At 42.5% G+C, this 20,784-nt stretch overlaps 1 protein-coding gene and 1 pseudogene across 6 annotated transcripts; one reads left to right on the top strand and one right to left on the bottom strand.

The window, feature by feature from the left end:
• The first annotated feature begins 4,252 nt into the window (after positions 1-4,252).
• LOC103706589 (uncharacterized) lies at positions 4,253-12,756 on the top strand. 6 transcript variants are annotated; one of them, XR_001879417.5, is made up of 5 exons: positions 4,253-4,703; positions 8,290-9,919; positions 11,401-11,675; positions 12,036-12,168; positions 12,264-12,756. XR_001879417.5 is itself a non-coding variant. In XM_026804477.4 (4 exons), the coding sequence occupies exons 1-3, from the start codon at positions 4,338-4,340 to the stop codon at positions 11,655-11,657; spliced, it is 2,253 nt and encodes a 750-aa protein (XP_026660278.3). In that variant the 5' UTR covers positions 4,270-4,337; the 3' UTR covers positions 11,658-11,675; positions 12,036-12,756. The 6 variants fall into 6 exon arrangements, 2 of the variants coding, with proteins under 2 accessions (XP_026660278.3, XP_088571416.2); XR_015975067.2 differs by having other exon boundaries at positions 4,270-4,703; positions 12,015-12,168; XR_015975069.2 differs by having other exon boundaries at positions 4,270-4,703; positions 11,307-11,675.
• Positions 12,757-16,935: 4,179 nt separating this feature from the next.
• Positions 16,936-18,757, bottom strand: LOC103706616 (flavonol 3-O-glucosyltransferase UGT89B1 pseudogene; annotated as a pseudogene).
• Between the last annotated feature and the right edge of the window lie 2,027 nt (positions 18,758-20,784).

Below are 20,784 nucleotides of genomic sequence, written 5' to 3'. Positions count from 1 at the left end.
CCAGCCAGATATGAAACACAGCATACGCCGTTAAAACAGCACCCAATCTAAACTGGGGTCTTTTCCAACGACTCCTCAGGTGCAGCAGGAATGTGGCCCCCGAGGTCAACAAAGAGAGAACCTCCTGGGGGATATTAGTTAATCCCCATATCTGCAATGCTCTCATACATGGGAAAAGGACATGATCCATAGTTTTCTCCATCTCACAATAAGGGCAGGTTGAAGGAACAGTCACCCCTCGTCTCCTCAAAGCAGATCTGGTCAGCAGATGTCCCCAAGAGACCTTCCAAAAAAACAATGTGACTTTTGGATGGAGTCCTAACCTCCAAACCCAAGCACAGTCATAGCTCTGACCTTGCTCATCCCTAAATAGGCCATAAAGGTCGCTTACCCAAACTTTCGGACTGCAAGAGGATCTCCACCCCCACACATCTAGGGTCCTAGACTTTGGGATAGTCATATTAAGGACTCTCTTTGCAAGATGCTCTCCAAAAAGGCAACTGATCTGACCCATGTCCCAACCTCCCTCCCCAGGGGAGAGAAGATCATAGACCCATAGGCTATCCCCTATCTCAGTGTGGATCATGGTCGGTCAAAGACTCAAAAAGAAGATCATCCAACCATGCATCTCCCAGAACTGCTACACTCTGCCTATCCCTAAGCTGCAATCTTATGTTGGCCATAACCAATGCTGCGTGAGCACATATCTCCCTCCACATGGAGCACCTCTAACCCCCACGAATATCCCTCCCAGGGGTCCAACTGCTGTACCTATCTCGCATCATGACGCTTCATAGATTGTCCGACTCAAGTATGAATCTGGCTACATGTCTGGCGATCGTTGCTTCCCTTCTCACCACCAAGGATTGAAGGCCAAGACCACCCTCCTGTACAAGCTAGCATACCACCCCCCATGCCATGAGGTGCACATCATGCCCCCCTTTATAGGAGCCCCACAAAAAGCTCCTCATCAGCTACTCAAACCTCTTAAGAACTGATCTCAATAGGGTGAGTCTGCCCATCATGGATAAAGAAAGGGACTGCCAGCCGTCTAGCCGCTCTTAGATGCTCTGCTCTAAGTGGGTGCACTCAACTCTTCGCAGCCTCCACCCTATAATAGAAACTTCAAGGTAGGACTCGAGACCCTCCTGCTCATGGATGCCAAGACACTCCCTGATCGCATGCCTCATCCTCAGCTTTATTTTTGGGCTAAAGCACACTATAGACTTGTGCAGGTTCATTCTCTGACCCGAAGCCAAATCATAGTCCTCAAGAATAAGTTCAAGTACCACTTCATTCCTCATGGTTCCATAGGCCAACAACAAGCAATTATCAGCAAAGAACAAGTGAGAGATCGGGTGAGCACCAGGGGCAGGCACATAGGCCTCCAAATCACGGTTCATACATGCAGCCTGCAGGGCTCTGGATAGTGCGTCAGCATAAATGACAAAAAGATACAGCAATAGAGGACAACCCTAACAAAGACCAGCTATGGAATGGAAGAAAGGGGTGGGCATATAGTTGATGAGGATGGAAAGGGATGGGCCCTACACACAACCCAGAATCTACCAAATCCAAACCTCATAGAACCCAAATCCCTTTAGGGCAATTCGGAGAATCTCTCAGCTCATACGGTCGTAAGCCTTCTTCATGTTAAGCTTGATCGCCATAAGACCTCTCTGATATGGAGCTCTAAGGTGATCAAACATAAATTTTTGAGCAATGAGGATGTTATTATAAATGCACCGACACCCTACAAATGCCCCCAACTTAGGGCTGATAAGTTTGGTGGAATTAGCCATAATCCTTGCAACAACCTTGTACAAGGTGGTACACAAGCTAATCACCCTGAAGTGACAGAGCTTCGATGCATCATGCCTCTTCAAAATTAGGGTGATGAAGGCCTTCTTTCAAGCATCGGACATTGACGCAAATCGAAAGAAGAGCTGGACAACTGCCACTACTCCACGTCCTATAATGGACCAATATTTTTTGAAAAATGGAGGAAATCTATCTGGCCCAGAGTATTGTCATGCACCATGGTTAGAAAAACCTCTCGCACCTCAGTCGCAGACACATGCGCAATGAGGGCAGCATTCTTTGCCTCCTCAATGCCCATGCCTGGGGCAAAAATGGACAAAGGGGCAAACTGCCCTAGGCTCTTCGACTATCGTCCTTTAAAGAAGTCGAGGATCAGCTGCCAGATCTCATCCACCTTCTCTATCTGATCTCTCGAGGCATCACTCAGCGCCCAGATCATGTTGCCCTGCTTCCTGATAATAGTAGAGCGATGAAAGAAGCGGGTGTTCCTATCCTCCTCCTTAATCCACGAAACCCACAACTTCTGCGCTTTCTTGAGATTTGGTAGATCCTCGACCACCAAAGTTGCCTCCAATCTTGGAAAATTTACACCCATCATCTGAGTGCCCAATTCCGCACGGGTAGCAAAACACTAGCACACTCTTGTACACAAACGGTCTCCAGAAGACCCTTGACCTCCCTTGGATCCGGATCTATGGTTTCAGCAGCACCGTGGCATGAATGATCACATTTATCGGAGCATACCCCAGCTTTTTTAGCTGGTCCATGAAGGAGTCCATAGCTAACGGATGGCCGATGGCCACCGTGATATAAAATATAGACTCCTTAACCCAATATTCCAAAGAGAGTTGTGACAGCCTCAACTAGGTGACTGCCGTCCTCACCACATACTTGCCGAAAACGAAGTTGGGAGCCTAAGGCTCCACCGCTAGAAATTGGCCCGCCCATCGGCCAATGCTTCCTCCCAATCATCCTTCGACTTAAAATGAAGGATATGGTGATCTTCTGCCAAAGGGAAGGATTCCACCTCATAATCAAGCTTCCCCCTTTCTTTCACTTCTCGGACCACCAATCAGCCGGAAGCCACCATCCCAGACTGTGAATGATGATGGCCACCCTCTCCCAGGATTGCCTCGCAGTTTCGATGCGCTCCTCTAGCAGCACTAAGATATAAGTGAAATGTCGCTGCAGGATCTCCACCTCCTCATCGGGCAGTTGTGAGTCGTCCACCCCCTGACCGCGGATGGCTAGGGCCTACTGCCTCCCTAGATGACAATGAGGGATGACCCCTCCCACCAGAGGAGCCTCCTCGATGCTTTCCCACTCCGATCTCCCATCGACCTGCCCACCAACTATTCGACCTGATCTCTCAAAGAGAATGCAAAAAATAAAGCAATCGCTCAAAAGAGAGCGGATGGCGTTGAGTATAATTTTTTAGCATTGAGTAACTTTCCTAAGCTATTCTGCAAAAAACTAGTCAATAGATTCATATATTTTTTTACTTGTGAGGGATCCCAAGAAAACCATCACATACCGTATTTTTCGGATGAGGTACTTGAAGTTGGACCCACAATCTGGTATATACCCCCCCCCCCCCCCCACCCCCCAAAAAAAACCTAAGATATTTGCATACATGGTTAAAATTATTTTCCGTGGCAAAAGGCAATAGTGTAGTGGAGGCACTCCTCGGGATATTTCATCATTCAAATCATAAAAATATTTCTTCAAATCTTTGACATGTATATTTTTTCAATCATTTATATGAAACAATTAAATTACATCATCATTATCTTTAATTTTTTTAAAAAATCTTAGAGCAACTTGAACACCAATTTAAGCAAGATGGGCTCGACAAATCCTAATGTCATGCCCTAAAATTCTCGTATGCATATCTCCTTATCCATGTGCCATTAAGAGGAGGTCCATATGCCATTAAAAGGATGGTGACTTTTGTGGATGATTACACCAAAAAAAATGGCTTTGTTTTGCAAGTGAATGAACTTAACTTATACAAAGATTTGTATTGGAGTCTCCAGATGTGCACTATGTTTAATCTTCAATGTAACAAAGTTGCACCTCAAAACATAATTTTAAACGAGATATACAACATTTTAAAATTAGATATTGCACAATCAACTTATATTTTTTTAATTAATTATTAGAGAAGGACAACACCTAAAAAATAACTTAAAAATTTAAAAAAAAAGTTTTAAATTTTAAATTTTAAAATTCACATCTTTGATCTTATTCTGCTAAAGATGTTTACAATTTAATAATCATATAATTTGAAGTCCGAAGCAGCAAATAGGGAAAAATTAATTTTGTTAGGATGTTAGCAAGCATAATAATATATTATGTACGAATTCTTGAGCTTCTACTCAACGACACGTGTACATCCGATATCCACGACTCTATTACCAATACTAACAAAATCGGGTATACCCACTTCTTCAAAGTGGCTCAGGCTGTCAGGCAATACGTGGAGAGAGGCGGAGGTGCTCTCGCTGGGCAAAAGGATGACGGATGTCTCCGAGCTCCGCGGCTCCCCGGCCAAGCGCCTCAAAACCCTAGCTCCGTCTCCCCCTCCCGGCTCTAAGGGCAAGGAGAAGATGGCGGAGGAGCCCGCGTCCGCCGAGGGATTCGCCTCTCTGACGGCGGCGGCGGAGGAGACTTGCGGCATCTGCCTCTCCGACGGCGGTCGGTCGATCCGCGGCCGGATCGACAGCTGCGACCACTACTTCTGCTTCATCTGCATCATGGAGTGGGCCAAGGTCGAGTCCCGCTGCCCCATGTGCAAGCAGCGCTTCCGATCCATCCGCCGCCCGCCAGTGCCGGAGATCTTCCCCTTCGAGCGGATGGTCGAGGTTCCAGTTCGCGATCAGGTGAGCTAGGGTACTTTGATCCTTTATATATATATATATATTTTGGTTTAGGCTTTAATTTTTTTACTTTGTAGTTCTTCTGGATGGATTTGATTGGAATTGGATTCGTTTATATCGGCAAAATTATCCCTGAAACCTGGTACGATTCGAAGCGGGCGAAGTTAACTTTTTTGAAGCTCATTTGAAGTCCAAAGGATCTCTATGTAGCTCACTTCGTAAATATTGCACGCTGGATTTTGTGCTTATGAAATATTTTAGGGCTTAAAGATATGAGGACCCGAAAATGATACGGTGTAATATCGAAAGAAGGTTAAAATAATGAGTAGTTCAGCTCATTTGGTTAGTGCATGTCAAAGCGGTTGATCTTAAAAGTTTACAGTCGCAAATATTTTTAGTGAACATCCTGTAATATAATATTGAATAAAAAAAGAAGGGGAATATAAATTTCCAGAGATAAGTTAGTAGTAAAAGTGATATCATCGTTAAATGGGACATGCAATGTAATATTGAATATAAAAGAAGGTAAATGTAAATTTCCCAAGAGAAGTTAGTATGAATAGCGATATCATCATTAAATGGGACAAGTGCTTGCGCAACCTCCCAATTTGTATCCATGGTTAGCTAATCTAGGCTGGACTTATTTTTCATTTCTTTTTTTTTTTTTTGAAAAATAAGCTGCATCCCTATATTCTCTTCTAGATTTGGGTGACTCTAGAAGATAGTGATCCTTTTATGTTCTTGATTTCTAATTTTGTCAAATTCTAGGGAGGTTTGACAAAATGATGTTATATTTTATTTTTTATCTTCCTAAGTATTGGGTTGGGGGGGGGGGGGGGGGGGGGTGATTAGTCTCCTGTGTTGCCCCTGCATCAGGCAGGGAAGGAAGCTGAATGATTGAGCGAGGAACATCTCCTTATGAAAGAGTTGTTCAGAGGTCTTCAGACATTTGGAGGTATGGGGAGCACTTGGGCGAGTCCGAGGTTTCCAACCTTTTCCTTTGGAGGTATAGGACCCTTCATTGCATGGTATTGGTGAGTCCTAGAAATAACAGAATGGCAGATTATAATTTGTGCATAAAAAAGAGTGGGGGCCTATTCAGTGCAACAATAACTGCCACTTAAAATTGAATGGCATTTATGACCACATTGGCTCTCTCCTCTCATCCTTGTTCCTCCTGGGTGCATTGCATGTCCAATACTAGTGCCTTTTATACAAAAAATTTTCATAAATTTATTCTTATGGGGTGCAAAATTTCCTGTTAGATTTTTACATTGAAGAGATCTGACCTGTATATAGTATGCTAGAAACAAGTGGAATATAAGTTGTCGCATGGGGATTCTGATGTGGTATATTGAATGGGATCATATCTCTGATATAGTGCATGGGGATGAGATGAGCATGGCTCTCTGTGATCCAAACAGATAGCCTTCCTGCTATCAGACTTGAGTAACCAACAATAGTCCAATGCCTAGCATTGATTTTGACTGTCAAGATATCTATGTATTTTATCATCCATTAGATCAGTTCTCTGTCTCTCACTTTGGTCCTCACTGCATCAGTGAGAAAAATGAACATACTCTAGAACTTTACACTCCGTAGACCTAGAACTCTGCTCTATTGTGGACATGTGGGCTCTATAATGCGGTCTCCGCTGGTTATTCATATTTCTTTAATTGAGTGAAGGGAGGTGATATCATGATTAGGCTTTTACTATGTGCATTCTAATGCTTCTATATGTATTACCATTTCAATAGTGTAGAAGAGTGGTTAAATATGCTTGCTTTTGCCCAAAACTATTCTCCACCGGCTTGTCAAGTTTGATTTTAAACATTTTACATATCTTGAAAGAAGTCATATCCAAATTAAACTATGTTAGCGAAACTTAACCGACCCATTTGGTTGAAACCAAGGATTGCCGAATCGTGCCAAACCGGTTGGTTCGGGCGTACTGAACTGGACTAGTTGGTTACTAGCATGATTTAGCCCATATATTCGAGTTCAACCCACATATATTCGAGTCGACAGAGTTGAGAGTTTCATTTTTTGGGGTATAGGAGGGTTTCGTACAAGGCCGTCTCTTGGTCTCTCACAATGGTTCGAGAGAGCCCCCTTCCCTCCCTCTCCTGTTGCTTGTGATGGTTGGAGAGCCCCTCTCCTCCCACCATTCAAGGGTTTCCTGGTGTCGGACACTGCTTGCTCCCTATTGGCTGTAACTGGGGTTAGCTCCCTCTCTCTCCCTCCCTCTCTCTCCACTAGGGTTAGCTCCCTCTCCCTCTCCTGCCCTCTCTCTCTCTCTCTCTCTCCACTAGAGTTAGAGTTAGTGTTTAGCGCTCGGCCCTCCCTTTCATCCCTTTATCCCTCTCTCTCTCCCTCTCTTCTTTTCTTCCTCTCTCCTCACATCTCCCGATTTTTGGTTTGTCCCTGAGTGGCACAGTATGGACCCATTACGTACTGGATTGGTCACCGGATGGTACAACCTTTGGTACCGATTCGATGAACCTTGGTTGAAACATCTTGTATGTTTAATTGACTATTCTTTTTTTCTGCTTCTAGGCGGCCCAATGCATGAGTCTTGCTATTGCAGAATTTGGAAAGGGTCAAATGTATATAGCTTTATTCCCACATGTGAAAAGACTGTTTTCATGCTTCAAACCAATGGCACCTAGGTTATATTAGAACAACCTTACTGTTGCACCAAGACTCACTCTCAGTTGACTCTTTTTTATCTAATAATAAAAAAAAAAGAGGAGATCAATTGGTTGCCCAAATGGAGCATAACTAGGCGTGACAGCAGCTGTGGAGCAAATTCAATTGCTCACTTACTTATCATGTTTTTATATATTATCTGTTTAAGTCTGGAATGACTATTATAATGTTTCCCTAACTGTAATTTTTTATTTAGTTTCAAAGTTTTACAGCCATCAAATTTTTGATTCATTTTTTTCTCCTGTGCATTACACAGATCATTTGCTTGATCCACTGTTTCTTTGGCGTTGCTATTATTTAGCCATGCATATACTTCATTCTTATCATAGTTTTCAGGTGCAAAATATATCAACATGGTGAAGCTTGTAATCTTGAAATCTGTTTATTCGAGTAATAAATCTTCTCCAAGGATCAAGAACTTTTCAAAGTTTTGGGACCCTTCTTTTGTCATAATCATTTAGTTGAATGGTTTGGTTTGTTCATTATCAGTAATTTTTTTGGGATTAATGAAGCCTATTTCCATGTGAGAGTAGTGCTGGGTTAAGCTTCAAAATGAATCCTAAGAGGCAGCATAGCCTTCGTGTGCAGATAAATGATGCATTTATGTTAGTATAAATTGCCACATCTGGAGGGGACATTTGAACTGCATCCTGTGCCTTACTACTTTTCCATGGGCAACTCTCTTCCACATTATTACTCGTACATTACATGTGCCTGGCTTCATACTCAATCATCACGATAAACCATAGGTTATACATGGATCTACCTTAGAAGGTTATTTTACTTTGGGCATTCCGTTAACATCCTGACAGATATGACCCTGCCATTGACGTAATACTATTTTATGCCTGTTTAATACAATGGGTGATTCAATTTGCAGGTTTACCATCCGCTCGGCAATGAAAGTACAGGGATTTCTGATCCATATGCGAATGTCAGCTGCAGTGCATGCCACAGTTCTGCAGATGAAGAACTTCTTTTACTTTGTGATTTATGTGACTCGGCTGCTCACTCCTACTGTGCTGGTCTGGGGGCTACTGTACCTGAAGGTGATTGGTACTGTCCTGATTGTGCCATTTCCAGAGATGAACACTTGAAATCTCAGTCTGATACTGATTCTTACAATCAAGATTCCTACAAAATTACCAGTGCAGTTCAATTTTCTGAGCCACCAGTTTCAATTTTTGAGATTGTGGCTGATGAAAGAACTTCTTATTTGTCACCAAGATTTTCCCCTATTCAAGTTCCTGAACAACAAAGAAATGACGATGGTTCGGCATCCAGAAATACTTCTCGTAGTGTATCTGAGGGCTCTGTGTCAAATACCGAGCGACCATCATCCCCTAGTCCACCTGCTGGGAAAACTGTTTCACCTACTCCAGCAGAAAGAGTCATGCAAATTGCGGCAAAAGCTGCAAGGACATTGCGCAGTTGCCGCAATTTGCATAGCCGAATACGTGTGCTACGTGAAAATTGGAATGCCCTGCGTGCTGGTTCATTAGCCTTCTCATCAAAGTTACTTGTTTGTGGTGCCAAGATCAATGGAAGAGAACAGAATAACAGCGGATCTGAATCTGATCTATCAGGTCATCCAGAGCCTTCACATCCTGTCCACGGTGGGCAAATTGCAAATGCAAATGCTTCTAGCAAGACATGCAATAGTGGATGCTCGAGTGATATCAAGAAAGCATGGAAAATGATGGAAGTTGCAAAATCAGCACATGGAACTCAGATAGGCAACACATATCATTCTCTAAACTCCTTCAGCAATAGGAATGCCTCGAAAAGGGCTGAAGATCTTCATTGTGGTTTCTTTGTCTCCAAAGGTAGAAATACTGCTCATATAGCGGCTGGAAGAGCTGTATCAAAAGATAACAAAAATTTCTCTCCCAAGGTACTGTACCATTATTTTATACCCCAACACCAGGATCAGCAAATACCAGAAATGCAGAACACTAAGGTGCAGCACGTTAACAGAGGACATATGGACACACACCTGTCAGGTTATGTGGGGCTATCTTCTGTGAAACAAGAACGACTCATGCATCAAGATGGTATGTGTGATGGGAAGGGCAGGCCAGCATCTCAGCAGGTCATGCATGAATTATCAGTGCCATGTGATGCACAGGAAACTCCAGTTTGCCCAGGTTCATTTGCTTGTTCACCTTCTGGAGCTTTCATTCTATCATTTAACAAGCCTGGCGAATTCTCTTCCTGCATAGAGCCCCATGATAGAAAACAGGGTTTGGGTACAAATTCTGATCAAACTTTGTCTAGAAAATTTGACATGTCGAATAGCAATGTCATGGGTAAGGTTGAATCAGTTGTCAAGCTCAACATGGAGTTGCGGAGCATAGACCAACGTGTAGAGAATGGGAAGCTTGGTGTAGGCACATATGCTGATGAAAGATTATCAAGAAGAAATGACAATGCAAATAACATTGCCAAGAGTGACATTCAGTCATTGGTGAAACTCAACCTGAAGTTGCTAAGCAAAGATCAACATTTAGGTAAGAATTTTATTGTTTCAGCTCTGTCATCTAGCAATTTAAGCCAGCACGTTCCATGCCTGGCTGCAGTATTTCCTGGTCCCAACTTTTTATAGCATCATTTTCTTGGACAGCAGGCTTTATTTGGGTGCTGTTTTTACCGTGGACCATTTCTAGTGATGTATGAACATCGCTTTTCTATTAATGGCTTATAAGTTGTAATTAGGTTAGTTAATTTGTGGTCCTCTAAAGGGCCAAGATAAGTTTGGTCATGCTTGTTGCATTGATTTCAACCAACCAAAATAAGAAAGAAAAATCCAAAAGAAAGAAGGAGAAATTCAGGCAGCTGTTTTTTAACTTTTAATCTCTGGTGATCTGGTACCATCCAATCCCTGAAGATGACATAGGGTGTGGTGTTTCTGAAAACAAGACATCTAAATTTTGGCAAAAGGCAGGGGGGGATAGCCTCTGAGGATTACATAAGAAATTACAAACACTCGTAGATTTATCCCCTAGCATCTGCCTGGGCCCTAGCACACACATCATAGGGATAGAAAGATGTCCATTCCATTCTCTCGTCCAAGTTGCAACCCAGGTTCAACAGAAAACGGGATCTTTGGTTAAATGCTTAGTACACGAATTCATGGTAATAATTTTAATTGGCAAGTTCTCATGCTACCTGCTAGACATGCTGGTCCTAATCTAACCTTGTCATATAAGTATCAAAAGTTGGTTTGCCAAGTGACACCCATATATCCTTACTTGTGTAACTATAGAAAGATTTGATAGGACTTAAGAAAGCTGGTAAGTAATGGGACAAAAGTCATCTGATTGCTAGCCCAAGGAGTTATGGTGAAAATTGTATTGCATTACTAATTAATCCATCTTATTAACATGTATGATTTATGACTATCCTTTCTCAGATAGTTAGCAGTTGTATGAAGTGTAGAAGCTTAGGTTTTATCCTATGTTTCTGGAGAGGGAATATTATAAAGGTGGCCATAGAGTGACTGCAATCTTTTCTTTTAGATATGGAATGATGAATTGAACTAGTAGCTTGTGAACTTCCAAGGACTTTCATTTCAGTAATGTTGGCATATAAGCTCTTTATATCTGTTTCAACTGGGCTTTTCTAATTAAAATTGAAAAAATGATAATATTGAATCAGGACAGAAAGCTGTGACTGTACTGTCATATCTTTTCTTATTGTAATATCAATGGTCTTTTATTAAATTTTTCCTCTTTCAAATTGAGTTGTTAAGGCCTAATGTGGATGAATCAATTTGCTATCCTGATCTGGCAGCCTGGATGTATTGGTTTTCCTTTGATAAAACAAATTCAGTGTCTGGATTATCCATAATTTGTTCACACATATTTTGTCTTTCTAAATTTGTTTTCCCTGCAACAGATGATTTTCCACCACCTTACAGCTTCAACATATGATTGAAAAGCAATATTTTTTTCTGATCTGGAGTTAATTGAAGAGGTGTTGTCTACCGCAGGTGCTGATAAATTTAAGGAAGTTGCAAGGGCTGCTACTCACACCATCTTGGCGGCGTGTGGGTTGGAACATTCAAAATCAAATGCTCGAGCTGTCTCAAGCTCAATATGCAAGCACAACGGACAAATTAAGCATATGCGTAGATCCAATCTTATGCCCAATTCTTGCAGAGAATGCTTCTACACATTTGTACAAGATGTTGTCAAGTGTATATTGTCAGAAAAACATATCCTTCCGACTGCTGCAAAATTCAGTTGACTTCCTATTTTTTATCAGGTTTGTTTTGTCAAATTGTGTTTATCTCTTTTTTCAAATATGTGTTAGAGAGGCTACTAAACTAGAAAACTATGTGCAATATACGCCATTCAGAAGAAGTCAATTTAAGGGCTTTCATATTTTGTTGATGTTTTTATGCTCGAACCATTCTTGGTCCATGCATGTGGTTCTTTGTAATCTGCTAGCAAGAGTGTTGGTCAATTTGTTTTCTTTTATGTATTTCTAATCTCTTGTGCCATTGGTGATTCCCTCATTCTGTCCTTTTCACAGTTATGATCTTCCATGCATTGATAGTTTCTGTATAATTTCATGTCAGCTGACAGGCCATTTTATCTTCAGTCTTTTGTTTCTCTTCTTCAGGATCATTTTGGAGTTATCCACGTTCCTGGTTGCTCATGTCTATTGTCAGTATGATATAGCGGCAAAAAGGTGGCCTCTTATTTTGCCGATCACTCTGGTTCAATTTGCAGGGACTTGATGATGACTGCCCCTTGTGAGTATAGATATGTTTTATCTTCTGACTTTAATAGTTGCATTTACTGTCGCCATATGTAATGCATCCTGTTTACGCAAAAAAATCATATATAGATCATTAGCCTCCAGCAGCTGCTCCTACAATCTCCATTGGTGGTTAGTATCCCCTCCTTATGGTTTGGTGAAGGTGGTTAGTATCCCCTCCTTATGGTTTGGTGAAGGCAGATTTCGATGGCTCCTTCAAAGATGGACAAACATGGGCTAGTTTTATCATTCGGGATCACCTTGGCAGGACAGTTTATGCAGGCTCACGAGTTTTTCCAACTACCATACTTGCACTTGCTGAACTTTTAGCTGCTTGAGAGGGTTCTACGGTTCTACCACAGCTTTCTTCAAGCTAAATTGTAATGTCATTGTCTTGGAAGGTGTCTCTCATACTGTTATTAACTGGATCAAAAAGAGCACTTCTACATTTTTTTTTTAATTTTTTGAATTCACTTCTGCAAGATATTCAGACAATTGTCTTAAGGCTATCTACACCCCAGGCAATACACATTTTTCGAGAAGCTAATAGCCCGGCAGATTGGTTGACTGGGAGACATCTAAATTGTGGCTTCTCTGATGTTTCTACTTTTCCTTCTGAATTGGCAATTGCAGTCCAATTAGATGCCATGGGTTGTTCGTATGTTCATTCTTAATATTTCAGGTATCTTTCACTGTATTGGAAGGGAAAAAAGAGAGCATACCGTCCGCTTTGGGGACCCTGCTCCACTTTGTGCAAGGATTTTCAGACGGGAATGCAACTCTAATTATTACAACTTATATGACTTGCACCTAGTGTCTATGGTGCTTTGTCTGATCATGTTCACTTCAGCATTTTTGCCCCAGTTTTGATACTTTAGTTTGAACAAGTCTGGCAAGAAACACGTAGGAGCCTGACTCCACCCCTTGCCCTTGCGTAAAGGCAGCCATGCAGGAAAATTTTTTAGAATTTGAAATAAGCAAATAAGAGAACGTTAAACAACACCAGTTGGGGGGGGGGGGGGGGGGGGGTGGAAGGGAATGGGAATAAATTTAATATTTAATATTTTTTTTTAAAAAAAATCATGACTCGAATTTCAAGCAGTAGTCTCAAGGATGAATTGGGTTTGCAGCCAAAATTGCAATTGGAATAGATTAGGAGGGAAATTGGAATAATTATATTTCTCAACATGGTTGATTCATAATTGAAATTAGCAGAAATTAAAATTGGAATCAAAAAATCAAATAAATTGAAAGATATTTTAAAAAAAAATTCTTTAAATAAAGGGGTATTTTTGAAAAATTATTTTTTCATTAAATTTGGTGGAAAAAATTTGAATACTAGAAGAAGAGCTTCCCATTCCTTCTTGAAACGAGAATAAACATAAAAATAAGAGCAGAATTTTCATTTTTTAAAATAAAAAATATAATTCATTCATTCTTATTTTTATTTCACAGCTTAATTCTCCCCCAATCAAATATATCTTTATTGCGGGAGGGCAGTTCTAGCATCTCTCTCGAGGGTCGCGGATCAATTCAAAGCCGCCGAAGCTGACTTCTACGTCCTCCAGCGGCTTCACGTGACCCGACGACTGACGCCCACGTTGCCCAATTCTCCTTCCTTCGTTTGAATCGGAGCCGACACCTTTCTTTTGCCAAAGGCAGGGAAAGAAACCACACACCAAACCCAAAATGATAAATCTAGTATGAGAAAATTAAGTATAACTAAAAGCTCAGTGTTGGGGGGAATAAAGTTTCTCCCCAAATGACATAAATATCCCTAAGAAGCCGTACAACCTCCGACCCCGGATGGCCGAAGTCAGCGTCGGACCTCGGAACGCCCGGCCACAAGACGACCGACCCCGAAACCTCCGACCTAAGAGAAACCCCGATGTCCGAGGACCGAACTCTAACACCCCTCCGGCATTTATTGCGTATGGCCGCTGTAATCTTCCGGCACACTCAACAATAAATGCGGATCTCCGGCTTACTCCACCATTAATGCGGATCTCCGGCTTACTCCATAATAAATGCGGATCTCCGACTTACTCCACAATAAATGCGCATGGCTCCTGACATCTACGGATCCCCAGCTCTCCACGGCAAATCAACCCAGCAGGGTCTAGTCGACTATGATAAGTCTCTGATCTCGGCCATACCGCCGACATCAGTGCAATGATTCGCCTGACCGAGCGCCGACCTGAACAACATGCCAAGCCGTACTACGGCCTCGCCCTGTTACATCACAGGTAAACCGACCCCCGCATATAAAAGGGAGCCTTGGCCTCTCAAGAGGGGATGGGAAATATTCATACACCCAAAAATCACTGTTTATCTCCTGCTCCCCACTATTTGCCCCCTCCCTGACTTGAGCGTCGGAGGGCCGGCGCCGGAGAACCCGGCCACCGGTTCGTGTGCAGGCACCCGGACGGAGGACGCCGCCAGCCAACGGATCGCCGCCCCGCTGCGAGGACCTGCTGTTCCTTCTCTCCGACCGCCCCAGACGGAGGACGCCGCCCGCCGACAGACCGCCGCCCCGCCGTGAGGACTAACAGTCGCTCCCTCTCCTCGGCCGAAGATTGCCCCCGGGTCCAATTTCCAGCAACAGGCCCGCCGACAGACCGCCGCCCCGCCGTGAGGACTAACAGTCGCTCCCTCTCCTCGGCCGAAGATTGCCCCCGGGTCCAATTTCCAGCAACACTCAGTTTTCTGAAAACTGAATCCATTTAACAATACATCGTGCCACAGAAAATCTGTCTGCATTTAGGACTTTGATAACAGGATAAGGGGGAGCTTTTGGAGGGCCAGAAAGCACTTTCTGGCCCTCCAAAAGTACTTTTAGATGAAAAACTGTATTTGGTAAATTTTTCAAAAAGCTGTTTCAGCTTTTGCGGGAAGCTGAAAACAGCTTTTAGGAGGAAACTCCAATTTGAAGCTTTTGGGAGGAAGCTGTTTCAGCTTTTTCGGAAAGCTGTATTTTTAACAAAAATACACATATTAAAATAACATAATTACATAGTTTGTCCCTTTATAAATCTAAAAATCTGCTGTAGCTAAGAACCCTAGCCGTCAAACTCCCTTCCGTAAGAAAAGGTATTTTTCTTTTCAATTTTTGTATGCATCTCTTGAACCACATTTTAGAAGAAAATTTTTTTAATCCTTTTCTATACCTTCCAAAATTAATCTATTGTTTTTTTTTATCATCAACCTCGCGGCCCGCGCTGAGGTTCTCCTCGAGCGTGGACCACGAAGAAGAGCCCCTGTACCGCAGAAAATTATTTTATGGAAAATTATTTTATACTAATAATTATAATATTTTATACATTTATTTTTGTATTATACTATAAATATAATATAATATTATATTATATCATAATACATTAATATGTTATATTAAATAATTTAATATTATGTTATATTATGAAAAATTAATTTATACTAATAATTATAATATTTTATACCTTTATTTTTGTATTATACTATAAATATAATATCATATTATATTATATCATAATACATTAATATGTTATGTTCAATAATTTAATATTATGTTATATTATAGAAAATTAATTTATACTAATAATTATAATATTTTATACCTTTATTATTGTATTATACTATAAATATTATATTATATTACATTACATTATAATACATTAATATGTTATTTTAAATAATTTAATATTATGTTATATTATGAGAAATTAATTTATAATAATAATAATAATATTTTATACCTTTATTATTGTATTATACTATAAATATTGTATTATATTACATTACATTATAATACATTAATATGTTATTTTAAATAATTTAATATTATGTTATATTACCAAATATTAATTTACTCTAATAATTATATTACTATTATGCTATATTAACATAATATTATTTTATATTACAATAATATTATACTATATCGTATATTTATGTATTAATTTATGTTATGTTTTATTATGTTATGTTGTATAATACTATGCAATGTCCTTTATGGTAATTTTGTCATACAAAAGTACTTTCTCAGTTTGTTTACTAAACACAAAACAAAGTACCACAACACTTTACGAATGTAGTTACGAAACAGTAAACAACTTTTTATAACAGCTCTACTTCAGAGAGCTCTACTTCCAACAGCTCTACTGCCAACACTCTCCCAAACAGGGCCTAAGTGAAGGTTATCCTTGCAAACAGGGTATTGTTCCGCCAAATGCTCAAAAACGGCATGCAATATAGCTTATATTCGCATGAATACAGAATAAGAAGTTATTCAGATAATTCTATTTAACTAAAATGATGCTTTTCATGTAATAGGAAGAACTTATCCCTAAGCCATGTATTTTTAAATGTAATAAAAATAAAAAGATAATTTATTTGTATGATAAAATTTCTTTATTTATCTCCTCAATCAAATAATAAAAGAAAACTATTTGCGGCCATGCTCGGCACGTGCTACAGGCTAGAAGAGTCATGCTTAAGGGTGATTCGATTATGATGATCGACTGAATCCAGAATCGATGGTGTAGGTGGATGCCACTCCTTGCTTCGAGATATTCGAACTATAGATAGCGGCGACATGGCATTTCAGGAAGTATGTTAATAGAGAGCCTAATAGGGTCATAGATTGGATGGCGTTGTATGTGATCAATTATTTTAAAGAGGTTTTGTGGGTTAAAAAGAGAAAGTTGCTTAAAGCTCTCTGTCGTTCCGTATATGAATCATCCGTTTAGAAAAAAAAAATATATTTTATGAAATAAATTGTCCATCCTCCAAAAACAAATATTATTCCTTCTACCAAGAGCAGTCATAATCCCTTCCTCATAGTACATCCATGGATTCCAAATATTAGTTAATTTTATAGATCACTTCATTTCTACGTACGCAGCTTCGGAGAGCTCCTTGGCCATTTGCTCCAGAGCCCGGTACGAGCTCCCCCCTTCTGCCACCGCCTCCGCCGCCGCCCTCCCCAGCTCAGTCGCCCGGACCCTCATCTCCGGCCACGCCCCCTCCGCCACCGCCTCCACCATCACCCTCGCCAGATCATCCGGCTCCGGCGTCCCCTCCACCCCCTCCCCGACCCTCACCGCCACCCCCAACTCCTCCACCAGCAGCCTCGCGTTCACGAACTGGTCCGCCCCCATCGGCCATGCCAGCAGCGTCACTCCCGCCGCCGCCGCCTCCAGCACCGAGTTCCATCCGCAGTGCGTCACGAACGCCCCCACCGCCCCGTGGTTCAGTATCTGCACCTGCGGCGCCCACCCCCGCACCACCAGCCCCCGCCCCGCCACTCGCCCCTCGAAACCCTCCGGCACCACCGCTCCGTCGCCGCCGGCGGCCCACACGAACCGCGCCCCGCTCCACTCCAGCGCCGCCGCCAGCGCCCGCCCCTGCTTCTCCGTCGGCGTGTACTGGCTCCCGAAGCAGGCGTACACCACCGACCGCGGCGGGCACGCGTCCAGCCAAGCCGCCACCTCCTCCACCGGGATGGAGCTCCGGCCGCCGCGCCCCACCGCAGGACCAGCCGGGGAGATGGGCCCCACCGCCCAGACGCGGGGGTAGGCCCGCTTTAGGTGCGCGAGGAAGGGGCCCTCGAGGGCGTCGAAGGTGTTGATGGCCGCCCCCCAGCTGCCGGTGGCGTTGGCGAGGAAGCCCTCCCGCATGACTTCCCAGTCCGGGTCGCCGGCCCTGAACCGGCGCCAGACGCCGGGGAGGTGGTCGAAGGGGAAGACCGGGGAAGAGGGGAGGTCGCAGAGGACGGTGAGGGCGGCGGGGCCGTCGCCGTCCTCGCGGCGGGGCATGCGTTGCCAGACGTGGTCGACGATGGAGACGGCGAAGGCGCCGGAGGAGTAGAAGACGAGGCGGGGGACTGCTAGATCGGCGGCGAGGCGGTTGGTCCAGCCGAGGAAGAAGTCGGAGAGGATGGCGGAGGGCGGGTGGGGATGGGATCGGGCCCAGCGGAGGACGTCGGGGCTGAGGAGGGAGAGGGCGCGGACGAGGGTGGCAGTGGAGATCTGGGCGGGGAGGTCGCGTACGTGCTCGACGCCGGCGGGGAGGGAGGGGTGGGCAGGGAGGGGAAGGGCGAGGGGGCGGGCGGAAGGGACGGCGGAGAAGAAGGAGTCAAGGAGGGGGAGGTTGGCGGGGGTGACGAGGACGGTGAGCGAGAGGGCGGCGCCGGCGGCGGCGAAGCGGTTGGAGAGGTGGCAGGCGAGGTCGAGGAGGGGGATGAGGTGGCCCTGAGCCGGGAGCGGGACGAGGAGGAGGTGGACGGGTTGACGACGAGAGTCCTCGGAATTCGCCATCGGGGTTGAAGGAAGGGGAAGGGAACCGAGAGCTTTTCTCCAAGTCGTCGACAAGTGGGAATCGATAAAAGCTTTACCATTTGGACTCTTTTTTTGGGGGTCAAAAAATGGGGGTCGGCGTCTTTGTTGGGCCTTATGCATGATCATGATGCGATGGATGCATGGCGCAGGAGATATTGCTGAGCTCATGCATGATCCCACGCTATGGCTGAGTTCATGCTATGGATGCATGGCGCAGGAGCTATGGCTGAGGTCATGAAACCCAGTTCGTGGGGCACCATGGTGTGTCGTGGCAGGATAGAGAGCCGCAGAAATAGTTGGCCACGGTGATTAGTTGGATGTAAAGGGCCAGGAGGTGACAGCAGCGACAATCCACCATGACATTTAGGTTATGGTGAGGGGGAGAGAGCCTTCCTGATCGAGCATGTTTTTCGAAAAGCTAATAAGGCTGCGCGTTGGGTAGTTGTTTATGTGGCCAGTCACTCCGAAAATATCTTGTGGGCTGAAAATGAAAAGATGCCCCGGACACTTCATGGAATTTTGTTTTCTTACTTTATTGGATGCATTCGTATTTGTCATGTTTGAATCTATCCGCTCTAACAAAAAATTTATATACAAAAGTTAAAAAAAAATAATGCTACAAACATAATTATTAAAAAATAGGTAAAAATAATAGGACAAATATGATTAAAAAAATAAAATATGATGGATGATGTGCCCAAAGATAATTGAAGAAATCATAGAAGGAGCATCAAGAAACTAGGTTAACTAGATTTTCACAAATTTCTCCTGTGGCCAATTAAATAACTAGCTAGGTGGTCACCAATATGAATATCATAATCAATATTATATGAATATGAATATGGAAAATACATGTACATATACTTAGTCAAAAATATAATGTTATTATGCTATCTATATTTATAATTTATGCATATAATCATTTTTATAATAATGATCCATTTTCATATTAATATTACTTATCATTAAATCATATAACATCATTTAGTAATATATTTTATCCTTTTCTTCTATAATATATTAATATAAAATTTATTATAATAGATTAAAGTAAAAAATTTCTATTTTGGACCAATATTCCACCTAGGTATAAGAGAATGAGCCTTGATGTGATTGGTAAAATTGTTCCTTTCTAGCCAAGAAGAATATGACATAAACACTAGACCACTGTACCATTAGAAATGACTTACTTATTTCCTTTGTTTTATGCGCATATGAAATGGGCCCTTTGATTTGTGTGTGTGTGTGTTATAGAACCGATGAATTAATTATTTAAAATAAGTTTAAATTCATCCATAAAATCTAAAAAATAAAGTATTTATAAAAAGCTGCAAGATATGCAGAAGAATTCTATAATGTAAATCTAGTATGGTTAGCCATATAGCTCGTTATCCAATCTACAACACCGTTAGTTTCTCTGAGAATCTAATTTAATTGTATTTTTTTTGCACCCAACGGCGACAACAGGAGTATGCCACATCTCATGTATCGATGTAGTATTACCCTTCTACTCCAAACAACCACATGAATTATCTAGTGATGCATCATATTCTAGTGTTGTCGGTCCACCATTAGATTGCCTTCCACATTGCCTTTTGATCAAAGCTTGGTAAGTCATTTGAGAATATTAGCTTGGACATAAAGTCCTTCGATCGTGTACTTCTGCTCGGATCATGCCTCCATTAAATTGTCCTTCTCTCTCCAATCTAATTCAAAGAGCCTTTCTAAGTTTGAAATGAATTGGCTATCATATGAGGATACACCGGAGGTAGTGGATTCTAATGCTTGGAAGTGAGTGGATTCGTCCATGGATGCAGCTTCTAACCTTGTCCTAAAGTTAAGAGCCACTAGAATGGCTCTTAATGCTTGGTCTTCGAAAGTTAGAGTTGAGACCAGAGCCGATAAAGACAAGGAGATACAGTGCTTGGACTGAAAGGAGGAACTTCCCCCCCCCCCCCCTCTCTGTTGCAGAAAGCGAATTTAGGGAGACTTGCAGAAGAGACTTGCAACAAATTTATAAAGTGGAAAATATATTGGAAATTGCTGGCAGTGTGGGCGAGTACCACCTTCTAGTTCGAGACATCCAAGCCATAGTCTACGATGGGGTGGCCTTCTGGGTTGTGCATGTCTACAGAGAAACCAATGAGGCCACAGACTGGATGACCTCGTACGTGGCCAACCACTCTAGGAAGACCCTATGGGTTGAAAAGAGTGATGTGGAGTGATTGATTAAAACCCTATTTGATTTTGATGAGCTCAAAGCATTTGAGTATATCTTTTGTTTACTAATGAAT

This window comes from Phoenix dactylifera, chromosome 2 (genome assembly GCF_051530095.1).
Source record: "Phoenix dactylifera cultivar Ajwa chromosome 2, Ajwa_hap1_PhDact_Kaust_v1.1, whole genome shotgun sequence".
NCBI lineage: Eukaryota > Viridiplantae > Streptophyta > Magnoliopsida > Arecales > Arecaceae > Phoenix > Phoenix dactylifera.
Note: the sequence above shows the minus strand (reverse complement) of the source record. Positions and strands in the feature narration are given on the sequence as shown.

Bases quoted from the DNA above. Each gene is read 5' to 3' on its own strand.
- LOC103706589 (XM_026804477.4), top strand. From the start codon at position 4,338: ATGACGGATGTCTCCGAGCTCCGCGGCTCCCCGGCCAAGCGCCTCAAA. The intron at 4,704-8,289 runs GTGAGCTAGGGT...TTCAATTTGCAG, and splicing joins AGGTTCCAGTTCGCGATCAG to GTTTACCATCCGCTCGGCAA. The intron at 9,920-11,400 runs GTAAGAATTTTA...TGTCTACCGCAG, and splicing joins AAGCAAAGATCAACATTTAG to GTGCTGATAAATTTAAGGAA.